Genomic DNA, 15,577 nt, shown 5'->3' with positions numbered 1-15,577 from the left:
ATTTAAATTTTCTATTCGAATTTTTACACGAAAAGCTCTAATTCAGTACCAATAAATTATGAAAATAACTTATAAATTAATATTTATACTTTCAATAACTAAAATGTTCTAAAAATAAACACAAAAAATATTGATTTAACGCAAAATTAAGCATAATATGTAAACCTATTCTTATAGTATTTACAATTACCATTAAACTAAACTCATAAAATCTTACTGTTACAAATTATGCTTATAGGGAAGTTGCAAATACTTTTATTTTTTTATTATTTATTGTTTAAAGTTTTAAATATCATTTGATTTTCTAAATAAATCATCATCATTTTATTATTAATAATAGTATTTAAATAACTTTTAATATATTTTAATTAATAAATTCTGTAAAAATTATATTTAATGCGTTATATGAATTATTAACAAGAAAAATATTATTAAGACTCAACACCAAAAAATATTTTTTATAGTTAGATATTTATTGGGAGCATAAAATGCTCTAATTTTGAATGTGAAAAACAAAGTTACCATTTAGAAGTTATATTTTTCACACCAATAAAATATTATCCTTACGATAATCATCAACATAATATTATCATTTGAAATTTGATTCATAAAATTCTATGAAACAGTATTGATTAGAGAAAAATCTCGGAAATATTTATAATCTACTAACCGAGAAATTTACAATAAGAATTTAAAATCTGCTACAATTGACAAACATATAAAAATCATACACAATGACAATGGAATTACTGTTTAAATATTTAATAAAACTAGAAACTAGACAAAATGAGATTTTGAAATTTTATAAGTCAGAACTCGAACAAGTGATAAGATAAATTCCAAGGGTTTTGTATAAAAGATCTCAAAAAATCATATTTCCCAATGTATTTCAATGTGAATTTAATTTCAAGAGTTATGTGTGTATCATCACACATTTATTGCACATTTACACATAACTACCCTTTTGCAAACCATAAAAGCGTATTTCTTACCACAAAGTAAAGAGACCATTGTTGTTATTGTAATGGGTTAAATTCATAAGATAAACATTACATACATACACAAAATTATTAATGTGTATTTTGAGCTGTACTATTAGATAATATAGTTAATGAATAAACATGATAAATAATTTAATTTGGTATTATAAAACGCAATTTTTTAAAACTAAAAACTTCAAATTATAAAAAAAAATTGCATGTATTTGATATTAATTAATTATGATGTTTTTTTTTTTTTTTGTTGCTAACATTTAAAAAAAAAACCTATTCTCTTAATTGGCTATAAAAAAATAGTGACAATACGAATTGTTAAATTAAAAAAATAATAATAACCAAACTAAAAAAGAAGAAAGAAATTAAAAACAATTATTGGTATTTTTTTTTAAGTTTAAAACTAAAATTTAATTCTGGATATTCAATATTGTTTTTTTTTTTTTTTTTATAGATAAACGTAATATTATCAGCAATATTTTTGAGGTTGTTGTTGTGTTATGAAGTGGAATCAACAATTATATTATTGCATATATTATAATTTGTTACTCACGTAAACGTTTAGTGTAATAATATCGATGGTTGTATTATGGTTACCAAATTGCTAAACAATGGCACGTACATATTATCTATAATAGGCCCCGGCGTGCAGTGAAGATATTCGTCGGAGATTAAGCAGATTGTTCGATTATAATATGGGTAACTGCAGTATAAAACGTAAAGACCGGGCTTTGGAAAACATTTTCAGCAAGCTGCAGTAGGGCAAAGTATACGTATAGGTACAACGAACTATAATACCGTTTGAAAGTAGCACAAACAACGTAAATCCAGTTATATAGGTAAAAACAGTATCTGGATACCTTTTTTTTGTAATTTAATTTAAACACCTATTAACAATAATGATATAATACATTAGACTGTTTGTCTTAGACAGAATTTTCAATTAATGTGTATTACTATATTATAGCAGCGATGCGACGTTAGAGATTAACTCAATCTCAACAATTTAATATTGAATCAAACTCGTCTATCTACAACAGAGAAAATAAAAATTATTGCCAAGCTCAAATCTTATGAAAAAAAAACAATAGTATTCCGGACGACAAAACGAAAGCTTCAGGCGATAAATCAAACTTAACAACCAAGTAAAACGTTAAAAGTACGTTGTATAGACTTCCAAATTGAACTTGTCGCCTGTTTCGTGATGAACGACCGGCCAATATGAATCTTTAGATATATTATTAACAGGAAACATCCGCTTGGTTATGTCACTAACTCACCAACGAGTGGATGAGAAGTAACGAAGGAGCAACGTGAAGCCTGCTTCTATTATATACGGTTTAACGTATTTTTTTCTAAATCGTATAAAATATACTACGGGCATGTTTTCCGGTAGGACACACAAAGATCTACGCGCGTTCCTCAGCTGTCGATATAAACGAGATAATATACGTATTATTATTATATAAAAGAAAAAATGTACGGTAGGTTGTATTTTCCGGTACACATACCGAGTGAGTTTATGATCAAAACAGATTTTGGGAAATGGCCAATGGATGTATTATATAGTCAATCTTGTGCCGGCAATATACGGGTAGATTTAGGCCCTATATATTTAATCGTACGCCATTTGTATACGACGCTGTTTCGATTTATACCACCGTTGACGTTGGTATAAAAACAAAACCTATAAAACACGGTTTTGAACATTTTATAGAATTTACCTTACGTGTAGGTAATATTTACGGTTTAAAATCGTTTAACTGCAGATGTTTATTTTATTTTATCGTGTAAGAAATATGTAACGTGTAAACACTATTTCTAAGTGCTTTTTCATAAATCTCAATGTATTGTGGATTAAAACTAATTAAAAAAAAATATATATATTATAATATAATATAATACATTATTATGGTTAATAATTAATTTGATATTATTATAATTTATAAGTCTTATAGGTTTATAAAATTAGGTATATAGATCCATTTAGGTATAAATTCATGATATGTGATGATAGTTTGACGGCCGTGATGGAATGTTTAAAACAGTATAAAGTTTAAAAAAAATAATACCTAATAAATAAATAACCATAATTATTGATTAATTTTTATACAAGCCACTTTTATCATTTTTTTTTTTCATTAAAAATCATTGAGTTATGAACGATCATAAATCATTTTATGAGTGACTACAAAATAATAAGTCATAACTTTACGCGAGGGATACTGGTTAGAAGGTAAAAATTGTATATAAAAAATATTATTAAGAAAAGTGCTAAGTTTATAATAATTTTTTACTTTCATTTTAGATGTACTTATTATATAGACCCATCAACATCAAAAGTTATTATGCGTACATTTATTAACCTAAAGACTCATTCAAAATTAACTTTAGTATCGTATTTTTATTTATATATATTTATTTTTTTTAGAATTAAACTTACTATAAATTACGCGATTGGTTTCTTACAAGTAAATATTTTAAAGTAAATTATGCTTGAATCACTAAAATGGTTATAATAATATTCTCTAACGTATTAAGTTATTATAATCAGATAATTTAAATTTAATGAATATATAATCAAAATACACTATTAAAATTATACATAATTGTCATATATATAATAATCTTTTAATCACATACTATTATTATACTATACTGGTTAGCACAAAAATTATAGTTACAAATTTATGATCTACTTATTTTGTAAAATGTATAATATTATACATTTTTCTATACGGAGGTAGTTAAATTTGCGGTAAAAAATTAACATACGCGTTTGCCGAATACTGTTAAAATCGTGCTCAATCAGGAAATTATCAACCAATATATTTTTTTATTTTCCTTTTGACCATCTATGGGAAGAACGCACGGAATTATAACAAGAACGTGTTTTGTATAAAACAGACATTAATCCGAAAAGTTATTGAGATTACGTCTGGCGGCTAGATCAGATAACATAATAATATCTTTAGAGTCACAATTGTTATTGCCCTAGGTCTTGGTTTGGTAACCCCGACACTAAACGTTTTACACCGTGTACGCGACGTCCGGTATAAATCATATTTTATCTATTCTGCATTCATACACTCGCGAACATTCACTGTATACAAGAAGTATCTAAACATCTAATTTTTATTTCGTAACAGAATAAACGATGTACGCAACCCGGCGTGACGTTATTAAAATAGAAACATTATTCATATCTACTCTATTATAAGTTCTAATTTTCGTTTATCACTAAAACTATTTTCGGTTAGCTCTGAATTTCGAAAAAAATAATTAAGTTTTAATTTAGTCAATTTAGATCTATTTAATAGATTTCTGTTTATTTGTAACATTCGTGTAACTAAATATACATATATATTTTAATTCCATAAAATAATTTAACTTCATAATTCTTTTCTACTAGACACAGCTCTAACATGATATTAATATGAATTTTTTTAAGAATTTTTACTTTTACTTTTTTTTAGATTGTGAACAAAATGATACATATAGGTATTGATTTTACAATCATAATAAGTGTTTATATATTGCGTGTGTGTGTGTTAACAAATTTTATAACAAAGGTATGTGATAACAAATTTTATCTAGTTTGTACGGAGGAGGACTAAAAGTAAAAATGTGAAGCACTTACTTTTAAAATAATAAACAGGGTAAATATATACAAACATTCTTTAAAATTACAATATTATTATAAAGATAATAGCTTAGTTATCTTGGTAGTCTGTATTTATGTCGTTATTCAAAATTGTTTTTCATTGTATGCAATGATTTAACATTGGATTCAAATTTAGTTCATCCATTACAGTGACCTACTTAATGACGAGCTACACTTTACATATCTACTGTAGAGCAAAGCGGTTACTTACTTGAATGCTTTAAACTTTAATTTAAAATATAATATAAATTTATATTATAAGACTTAAGGTATACATTGAAATAATACTTATACAGATGTTAAAATACAGGTTTTTAATATTTTATGCATTATTAGACTTAACTTACGAACGAAAGTCATTTAATCAAAATAAAATATAGAATAGGTAGTTACATAATATTATACAATACCTACTTAAACTTAATATGAAATACAATCCGTGAGAGTCCATACTAAATAATTACTAAATAATATTTAATTGTAATTTGTATGTAGACAGAATGTACTGTTATTTTTTAGAACTTACCTAAGTCTAAATAGGTTATCAAAGTAACAAAAAATTATACATCACTATTATTATAAAATTCGTTAGCATTATATTTTATATATAAAGTAATAAATATATATGTATATATTATGATACTAAAGGTAATAAATTTAAAAAAAATTACGTACATCTTGTTTAATATTATTATTAAAATATACTCGAGTACTGTTTTATTTACTTATTAATAGAATGGTGTAATACTTTAAAAACAGTCAATACATAAATAAATACAGATTAATTCACTAGGAATTTTATCCTTTATAACTTTTAATATTAAATTCATTAAATTCCGGATTTATTAATTTTTAATGATACTTATAATGACCATAATATTATTTTTAAATACTTATATATTTTATTTGTTTGCCATTGAAGTAGCGTCCAGCAGTAATTCTTAATCAAGAGAGAAACCCATTTTTAATTGATTGTTTAGCAAAATCTGTTGTTATTTCTATACTATATTAAACTTTCTATACAATTATAAGGATAATATGAGTCCATTACAACAGATTTTAAAAATATTGGAGAGGGGCTATAATAAATTGTAGTTATTAATAATGTATTAGCTTTTTATAATTTATAAAAATATTTAGCTTAATAAGTACTTGACTAAATATTATATTTAAGTAAATTGCAAAACCATTAATGAAAATTATTATCCTTAGGGTATAAAGTTAAATAATTCAGAAACTCGTTAAAATTTGAATTTAGACGCATCATAACTTGAAAAAAAACTGTTTAGATAATTAAGTAAAAATGGTGCTTCTTGTATTTTGAAAAATAGATATTCACCGGGTACTTTTTAAAATGTATAAAAAAAACTCTACTAACTATCTGAAAATATGTTCTATAAAATTTAATATACTAAAAAATTTCAAAAAATAGAATTTAAATAACTTGTTTATTAAGCAACAAACCGAGGGTATACATAATGTATACACAAAAATTAAAAAAGGAACAGTATAATACAATTATTAAAATCAATATTTTATAGTACGAAGTCTCTATACTTTTGATGCAGTTCCACTATGTAACAAAACTATAATAAAAAGTTAACTTCAATGAGTTTTGCTATAGGTAGTTCTATGAATAAGTTGAATGGTTAATTAATTTATATTTTTAGTGAGAAAAATAAATCTTAAACTCTAAAAGTACTAAAAGACAAATCTTGAGCTAATCTGTTTAACTTAACCATCCTCTACGAAAACGGGAATATTTTTTTTTTTTTATGAACTCGAGTCTTGCTTACGTTTACAGTACCTAGTGAAATGATTTCAATATATTTTTGAGATGTGGTGTCTTTTTTTTAATACATACTGAACCCACTTCATTTAAGTTTAGTACAGAACAGTAAATATTTGTATTTATTTTAATTAAACAACCTAACAAAATTAATAAGTAGTGTTGCTACTATATAAAAACAATCATGAGCTAGCATATTAGTTCAAAACCATTCTCAAACTATAGCTTTCAACTTTTGAATTCAAAATGGCTATGCAATTGCCGAACGAATAATTGGTATTATAATTTCTTCAGATAAAAATATAAGCGCTTATTGTGCCCACCTAACAGTTGCAAGCTCAATGCATTACGACACATTCAATATTTTATACGTATGACTTCCATCGTGCGGAAATCTCCTTCCACAAAGTCACACAATATAAATACAACAGTAGCATAGTGTCGTAATAATTGAGTATTAGTGACCATATTAATACGAATGGCAGTATTCGACCTAATATTATATACCTACTGTGCTGAAGGCGTGCTATACTAATATAATATAATATAATATAATATAATAATAATAATACATTATGTGATTACATTGCATTAAAACTCACGTACGAATTATTATAGCTATTACTACCATTACAACTATTATTATTGTTATCGTTCGTTTTAGCCAGCCGTATTAATAGCATGATAATATCAAGTATGCATCGCCAACGGTGACGATTTCGATTGCAATATAAATGTTAAGATATTATTGCATGTGACCAAATAAAGAAAATCGTTTTCGCCGACTGTCCGTAATAATTGTTTCCCGACAACAACGTTAGCACGACGGCATATTAAATATTATTTTTTTTATCTCGGACCCGTGCGACAGTAATGCGAACGAACCGACGATCTTCTACTATTACCGGATATTAATACCTTATTGCACTTTGGTAATTCTTCGTCGGTCTCAAAAGAATATAATATATTAATAGAAAATATTTAAATTGTATTCAATTTAATTATCAAACACACTGAACGCAAATAAAATTGTCTAATTAAATCGTCGTTATTTTTAAATTAAATAATACACATACGAAATCACGGGACTTCATTGACGGTAACACAATAATAATATAATGGGGTACCTATGTGGAAACTACTCGACGGCGATTTATAATCAAGTGTGCGGGTGTAAAGAATAATATGACGTGGCATAATATGTCTAAAATCCTAATTATATACATTATCTCTTCGAGTAATAACAACGTTAGGTAGAACTAACACATTATCGTTTTCACGCTGAACACATGCTATGAACTATATTATATTATTATTATAATATAACTCGAGACGACGTTGTGATAAATAGATTTCACTAACAATAACCAATTTTACTTAATTCCCGCATTCAAATTTGTCTGGAAATGAATTTTTATAACACACTATACAAAAAAAAAAAAAAAAATGAAAAGTCGTTTGTGAAAAAATAATATTTTATTACCTAACGACTATTGCAATAACGTTAAATTACTGTCTTCTTTATACCGTATTACCGTGTGTGTCGTGGTCAAAATCGCGTCATACCGGTTAACAATGTAAACCTACAACTATAAATGACGTATAGATTAACCTAGTGAATATTATAAGAGTAACACCCTTTTATTATTTAATAATACATTTCTTCAAATTCTGATTTTTGAAATTTTTTAGTACAAATAGGTACGATGTTTTATCTTCTTCTTACAAATGCACTTAACATAGTAAATTATTTGACAGTTCTCATTTATAGTTTTGTTAGTTTTAATGTAAGAGTAAATTTACCAAATTTAATTATAACAAAATTATCTTTCAAGTTTTCTTAGAAGTGTTTTTTTTTTTGATATTTTAATTTTAAAGTTAGTTATTAGCATTTTTAAAATATTAAGTTAAACAATTGAATACGCTTATCGCTTTACTTTACAATGATACACATATAAGGACAGACTTAACATATTAATAAATATGTTTTCTAATATCGATACAAATATTTTTTTCTTTTTCTTTTACTATAAAAAGCACTATTTGAAAATAATTTAGTATAATTCCAAATTATCGTGGTCCCAATATCCTTTTATTATAATTATCATGATGGTTTTACTTTTAATACAAGTACATACATTCTAAAACAACTCGTTCAAATTTCAATTTTGATACATCAACATTAAAAATAAAGAAAGAATTTGAATGAACAGTAAAACTGTGGTTTTCCATTGTATTGACACGTGTAATATTCCTCAGATGGTATAACAAATCTAAGTACATTAAAAAAAAAACTTTCATGTTAACATACTATTTCCAAAAATCAGAATTTAAACAAACGAAAAGGTAAAAATTAAGATGGTATGTGTGGTGGACTAGTCATGTTATTGTGGTTTATGTTTCTACTATAGGCAAACGGAGGGAACGAAAGAAAAAATAAATAAAAATCCATACGTATAGTTATATAATATAACCTAATATAACGCATTATATGCATAATATTCTATACTCGGTTGTTTTATAAGATTAAATGTTAATTGAGTTTTTACTAGTCATGTTCGCTGATATAACGCTTAATAATTATACATAATGTATCAAGTCTGCGTTTTGGATTTTTCTCGTGTAGTAAAAATTGTTTTTAAAAAAATTAAATCGACAACTTTCGTTTATTAATGTTTTCGTGCACCAACATTAAAATGTCTTGTTAAATTTCGTGTATTATTATTATAATATTGTTTTATGATAATCCACTGAGCCGGAGCTGACGACGGTTTCGAAACTATTGTTCCAAGATACACCTAAACCGTTTCAATTGTAAATACATTACGCACGCAGGCAGCACAGTAAGGCCAGTGGGAGTATGTGTTATTGTCTTTTTGGCCGGACCGGTTGCTTAACGACCACCACGAGAGCGCATAAATCATCCTTCGCTTTTCATTTTATTAACTGACGTTGATATTAAAATAATAACAACGGACGTTATACATTAATTTGGCCGCACGTCTCAAGACGGATATAATAATAAATTACGCATTATTATATTATTGATCATACATATTACTGTAGTCCGTTTTCGCGAGACGACCAAATGTCATATTCTATTCATATTACGTTATGCGTGTTTTCGATAACAAATAGTATTGGCTATTATCAAAAATTAGATAGAAATCTGTTCCTTTTGATTCACATAATTTAACTGTTGAATTCAAGTTATATCTGACAGGTAATTTTGTACATCCGTTATTAAAACGAAGAACGATCAAACTAATGTCTATATTATAATTAATAATGTATTATGCATTTAGTAATAACTTGAAAATGTATGAACGAAACCACCAATAATATTTAATTGGCTGTTGGAAAAGGATATTTCGGTTTTATAATCCTTTCAAGTTGTTTACACGCCGACCGACGTACCGAATCACTTCGCCCACGAAACGTGGTTCTTTCAAAACTAAAACTATAATATTCACCTGTTTGACCTACCAAGTCGTAACATGTTTCTTAACGTTAACCTTTTCTGGTATATTTCTAATAATAATATTATGACAGTAATTTTGTTAAACTAATTTGTTTTATAGCGTTCAAATTATATTATAATATATATTTTTTAAGTTATAATTTACTATTTTTTGGTATCATTATAATATCATCAAATAGGTATTGGAAAGTTGAATATATATACAACAAAAATCAAGATACATTTGCATATTAATCGTGCATTATATTTGGTACAAAAATCTCAACTGTTTTTGAGAAATATTTATCAAACTACCAATAAATGTTCTGTATCTAGGCCACATTACTAGCCTCGTAATCCAAATATATATACATGTTTATTTTATGTCTATAAAATTATAAAAAGTACAGTTTAACTTGAACACAAATTAATAAAATCATGAAAACTGGAAATAAAACCAGTTTAATATTATGATAAATTGAAATCAATGCATGGTCTATATAAAATATGTAGATTATTTTAGCATGAGAGTTAAACCACATACTTGATTATATTTGCAGAAACCATCACAGGTTACATCAGCTGTACAAGTATAGGTAACAAAATATGACATAATATTATGAAAAGTATCTAACAAAGTGCATCATGTTTTTGAATTTCATGATGGTTTTATCACATAGTCGAACATGTAGTTTTTATTTATAAAAACTATTATGAAAAAAAAATGGCTTATAATGTGTTAATTATTAGTTATAGATATTGAAAAACAAGTTACCAAAATGCATCGAGAAATGTAGAAAAGTATAATTATTATAATAAATTAATTATTCAAATCATTATTTGTATACTTGTTACGCCTATTTTTTTTAAAATATAAACACAAAATAATTTATAACACTATTCTATATGCTCCATATGTTTTATTCAAATCATTATAATATTGTGCATCAATTTCAGTTTAATAATATATTATTGGTCATAGTATTATTTAAATATGGACATTGTTTTTTTAATTTCATACAACTTATTTACACATAAGTTATGTGTCATATATCTTAAAATTTGATACCATAAGTCACTTATTTTATCAATAATAATTAAATAAATTTAATTAAAATTACCCTTTTTCAACATCTTTAAAAATTAGTCTTTATATTCAATATTATTGTTAAGATAATAAGCAACAGAGGATCACTTAAATTGCCTAACTCTTATTATACCTTAATTACTTTTAAATTTTATCATCAAACAAAGATGCAAATATTTTGACACTAGATAGGTAAATTCCATTTTTAATTCTAATAGTAAGTAAACCTACTTTAATATAGCGATTTTTTAAATGCTTTAAAATCACGTTTTATTGAGTTCATATAGAAATAGAGAACTAAATGTATTTATTATTTATTGTACTGTTAATATTTTTTAAATCGCATATCTATTTTTAAATAAACTAAACTATATTTTAGAAACTCTAAGTAAATTGAAATTCACTTTTAGAATTTCTTCAGAATAAAACAGACGCCAAATTGTGTTAAAAAATGATTCTATGAACTGTTATGCAATACAGATTCGCCAGTAAATGAATATATAAATTCGATACTTCTTAGTTCCCAGACGTACCTACCTATTTTAGAATATTAAATATTCTAATAATTATTATGTCAACTAATAATTTATTATTGAAATAATGATTTTATTATAATTATTCGATTAAAAACTGATTTATACTAAAACAAACATTGACTTATTTTATTATCCTTAATAATTATTTAAATTATTCAATCAATTTAATAACTAAATTCGATTATTTTTTTTTTATGTATTATATAACTACTATACTTATATTCACTATCAAAAAATAAAATATTCATATATTTGATGAATTTATTATAATTTAAAGTAGGTACTTTATCAATAATTAAAGTATGATGGTGAAATGCATATAGATAGAAAAATAACATATACATTCTGATGTATTAATTCAAATTTAGTTGAGATTGAATCTAAGAAAATAAAATAATATTAGAAAGATTATTAGATATTTTTAACATAGTATAATTTACTTAACCTAGATTTTTTTGCCAAAATTCAAAAATAAAAGTTCAGAAAGTAATAAACATTCTAGTTTTTCTAAAATATGATTATAATATATACATGGTGCTGGTATTAACTTTTCGAAGTAATAATAATTTTTAAGTATAATATCAACCTAGTTGTATTTTAGCAATTACAAATTAGAATAATTAAATTACATAATTCTCTAAATACTCTGAGTTTAGCTTAACATTTTAGAAAAGTCTAAAAAAAATACCTCCTAATTTATACCTTACTTTTCTGCGAATTAAAAAAGGTTACATTATTTACTTATTTTTCACTGAAGAAATTTTATTTAAGCAACATATACCAATATTCATATAAAAAGTTACTTAAAATAAGGGGATAATTTATATTCATACTAGAGAAACTTTTAATTGGGTATTGCTGTATTGTTTATTTACTATTTTAGTCAAACTTTTGTCGATGAGCCGTAAGATTAATAATTGTCAACCACGTTTAACCTTTAAATAAATAACAGATATTGTAAAAACAATAGAATTAAAAATAAAGACCATACAATGATAATTTAAAATGTATTTCGATCGAAAAACTAGTTATTCGTGTATGTTTCAATGAATAATGAAAATCCTCAGCCATTAAGATCTATGGAAACGTAGCGTTAAAGCTCGAGAAGGTTATTAGGAGGACCGTTTGGAGGATCAAACGTAATAAATATCCTGTAAGGTTCTTTAATCTGAAAAAAAGATTCTACGATTTGGTCGCTGTACCGCGCCTCATCACTCTTTTATCCATCTCCTAGGTTAGGCTATTATCTGCCTCGCCTGTTCGATTTTCGAATAGGAATTTCGTTTGGAATGATAATGACGACTAGCGTGTACCACATGAATGACACGACAACCATACTGTGATGGACTTAAAACGCGTACAGAAGTCGAATGCGAAATGACACCGGTGGTCGCCATTGCAGCAAGCACGAAGAATCAAAGTGGTTACCTGCAGCCATTCCCTCCTCACACAAAAACCATGATCATAATGACGTGTTGGAATACAATTTTCCATCGCAAATAAGTCACCCATAAGATTTCACCACTCCTATCGGGAGGATAATTGTTAATTTAATTTAAAATCACGGCACTCCGGCTACAGACATATATAATGCACTACCACCATAAAATTCTTATTCCGATCTATTTTTTTGATACAATTATACGAATATTATATTTTTAGGTAATATTTGTTAATGATTAAAAAAGTTCTACCAAAAAAAAATGTTCAGCACGGCATGTATTTTAATTACATTTAAATTCCTTATTGATATCATACGGTGTAAATTATTTATTATTGGTACCTAAACATAAATTTCTAGCCGTGGCATTATATTATAATGTAATGCGATGCACACGAATATTCTCTAAAATTCTAGTGAGTAACTATTTTTACTCAAAATGACTGCAGATTTTTTAGGAGGTGTTATGTGTAAACTATTTGGTTATGCTAAAAATACCATCAATTTTATATCAATATTAAAAGTCAATACCATGGACGTTTATCGTTGATTAATGATGATGTTAATGATATTCGAATAAACTGAAACCTAAAAATATTAATTTGAGACGGAGTAAAGTTTGATTTTTAAAAAATCTATCAGTTGTTGACAAACTCGTAAAATAAATATTATATATTTTTATATAAAAACACATTTTCAGCTTATTTAATAATCGAGCATTCACCTCAATTAATAATTTAAGTATAATACAAATATACCTTTAGTTTAATATGTTCATAATTATTAAAATAAATAAATGTAACCATCATATAAAATAAATAATTTTCAAATTATCGGTGTATTATATTTTTAAGATGCCATTTGAATACTTAAAGGTAAAATACCTAATGTGAAAATTTTAAAATCGAAAACAATTTGAAACTATCAGTATCAAGAAACCTAAATAATAATTATAAGTATGTGAGTAGTTTATACAGTACCTGCAGGTACCACGGTGCCGGGTCCAAACTTGTACACTAACTCCTGGATAAACACACCAGACGCGAGATGGAGTCCGTGAGTGAGCAGATGCGCGGTCATAGCCACAGCAGCCACAACCCAGCCCCATCCACCCTCAGGGTAGTAATGTTGCTTAAGAGTGACTAGTTGACGGATATCACCGAGTCCAGATAGACCGGCGGGTTGCGACTTGCTGCAATGACCGGGCAATGGCGCGCCGCCTCTACCGCCGTGGAAGCCGCTTCCGGTGCCGCCAACACCACCTTCCGGGAATCCGCTACCACCGACACCGTCACTGAAGCTGCCACCTACGCCCGAGTCGTTTCCCAACAGGTGTGGCAAACTTCTGGACCGGAACAGACCCGGTCCTCCGTTGCAGCCGACACTTCCGACGATGACACCTCCGCCAACGCTCAAAACAACTCCACTGCAATAGATACGCGACCCCCAGGCACACAATAACATAAAAAAAATATACACAAACTCATCTAACACGGCGGTGGTCATTCAATCAAAACACGCACTGACGAGTGACATTTTCTCCTATCTGTACTTAAAAAAGCTAAATACTAAACTAACGTGTTATTTCCTGCCTAGTCTAAAAGGTATTTTGATTTTTTTTTTATCAAGAACTTTTTGACTTTTTACCGTGTCAACCAAAATATTCGTAAATTTCGATTTGTTTTAAACATCAGAGTTAACTCAAAACCCTTATTATTAATACTATTCAAATTTCATAGCTTTTTGTATACATTTTTATAATTGATTCGATTTTCTATTTACTTGATTATTATTAATATATTGTTATTTGACATGTACCTATAGAAATAAGTATATAAAAATACACATGGTGGAATTTATATAAACTGATTAGAATTTTTGTTTTTTTTTTTTTTTTTATTATTGCTGTGTTCAAATATTAAAATATATGCAGATTTCAAAAGTAAAAACCAAAATATTTGTCAGAAAAAATGTCACTCGACGCACGTAAATTAAATTCCTACAATCATACATATCTAAAGTGGGGTTAGTTGTTTTTTTTTTCATTTTTATCATTCACCATCGTTTAGAAACCGTCTACTACTGTCGTATGACAATATCTTAACTTAAATGTTATTTCGGTATACAGATCGCTATCACTAGACGCTTCTATCCCATAAACGAAGCCGACTCACCTGCGCAATTATTCCGAAAGAAAATTTTAGCGCTTTCAACAAATCGTGATACATATGAACCATTATTATTATAATTACTTCATTTAATAATATACTTTCGACGAATCACGAAACCCAAGATGACTGATGGTATTCGTAGTCGCGCACTGCACGTTGCGAACGAATAACGATCGATCAGTACAACTTTATAATACGTCTTATCAAAATTCAGTGATCGAGTGATTTATTTTATATCATGTCTGTCTGTATTCTCCGGATGTGTGCGTCATATTATATAGGTCTATTAAGCTGAATGGACTCGGCCTTCGATAAAAATGTGTCAGCTGAAACGATAAGGTCGTATATAATAATATATATACGAACGGTGTGTTCGCTAGAAGAAGTTAATATTATATATTATACTCTACCAACCAAATATTTGATATTAAAAAGTT

General features: G+C 26.8%; 2 protein-coding genes across 2 annotated transcripts in view; both read right to left on the bottom strand.

The window, feature by feature from the left end:
- Positions 1-15,577, bottom strand: part of LOC114127736 (monocarboxylate transporter 12) — a 315,421-nt gene that overhangs the window by 136,197 nt on the left and 163,647 nt on the right.
- Positions 1-15,577, bottom strand: part of LOC114129616 (uncharacterized PE-PGRS family protein PE_PGRS36-like) — a 31,657-nt gene that overhangs the window by 9,374 nt on the left and 6,706 nt on the right. The window contains exon 2 of the mRNA XM_050198716.1: positions 13,950-14,395. Within this exon, the coding sequence (XP_050054673.1) occupies positions 13,950-14,395 (446 nt within the window). The remainder of the gene's footprint in view (positions 1-13,949; positions 14,396-15,577) is intronic.

This window comes from Aphis gossypii, chromosome 1 (assembly GCF_020184175.1).
Source record: "Aphis gossypii isolate Hap1 chromosome 1, ASM2018417v2, whole genome shotgun sequence".
Lineage (NCBI taxonomy): Eukaryota > Metazoa > Arthropoda > Insecta > Hemiptera > Aphididae > Aphis > Aphis gossypii.
The sequence above is the reverse complement of the archived record's forward strand: the minus strand, read 5'-3'. Positions and strand labels throughout refer to the sequence as shown.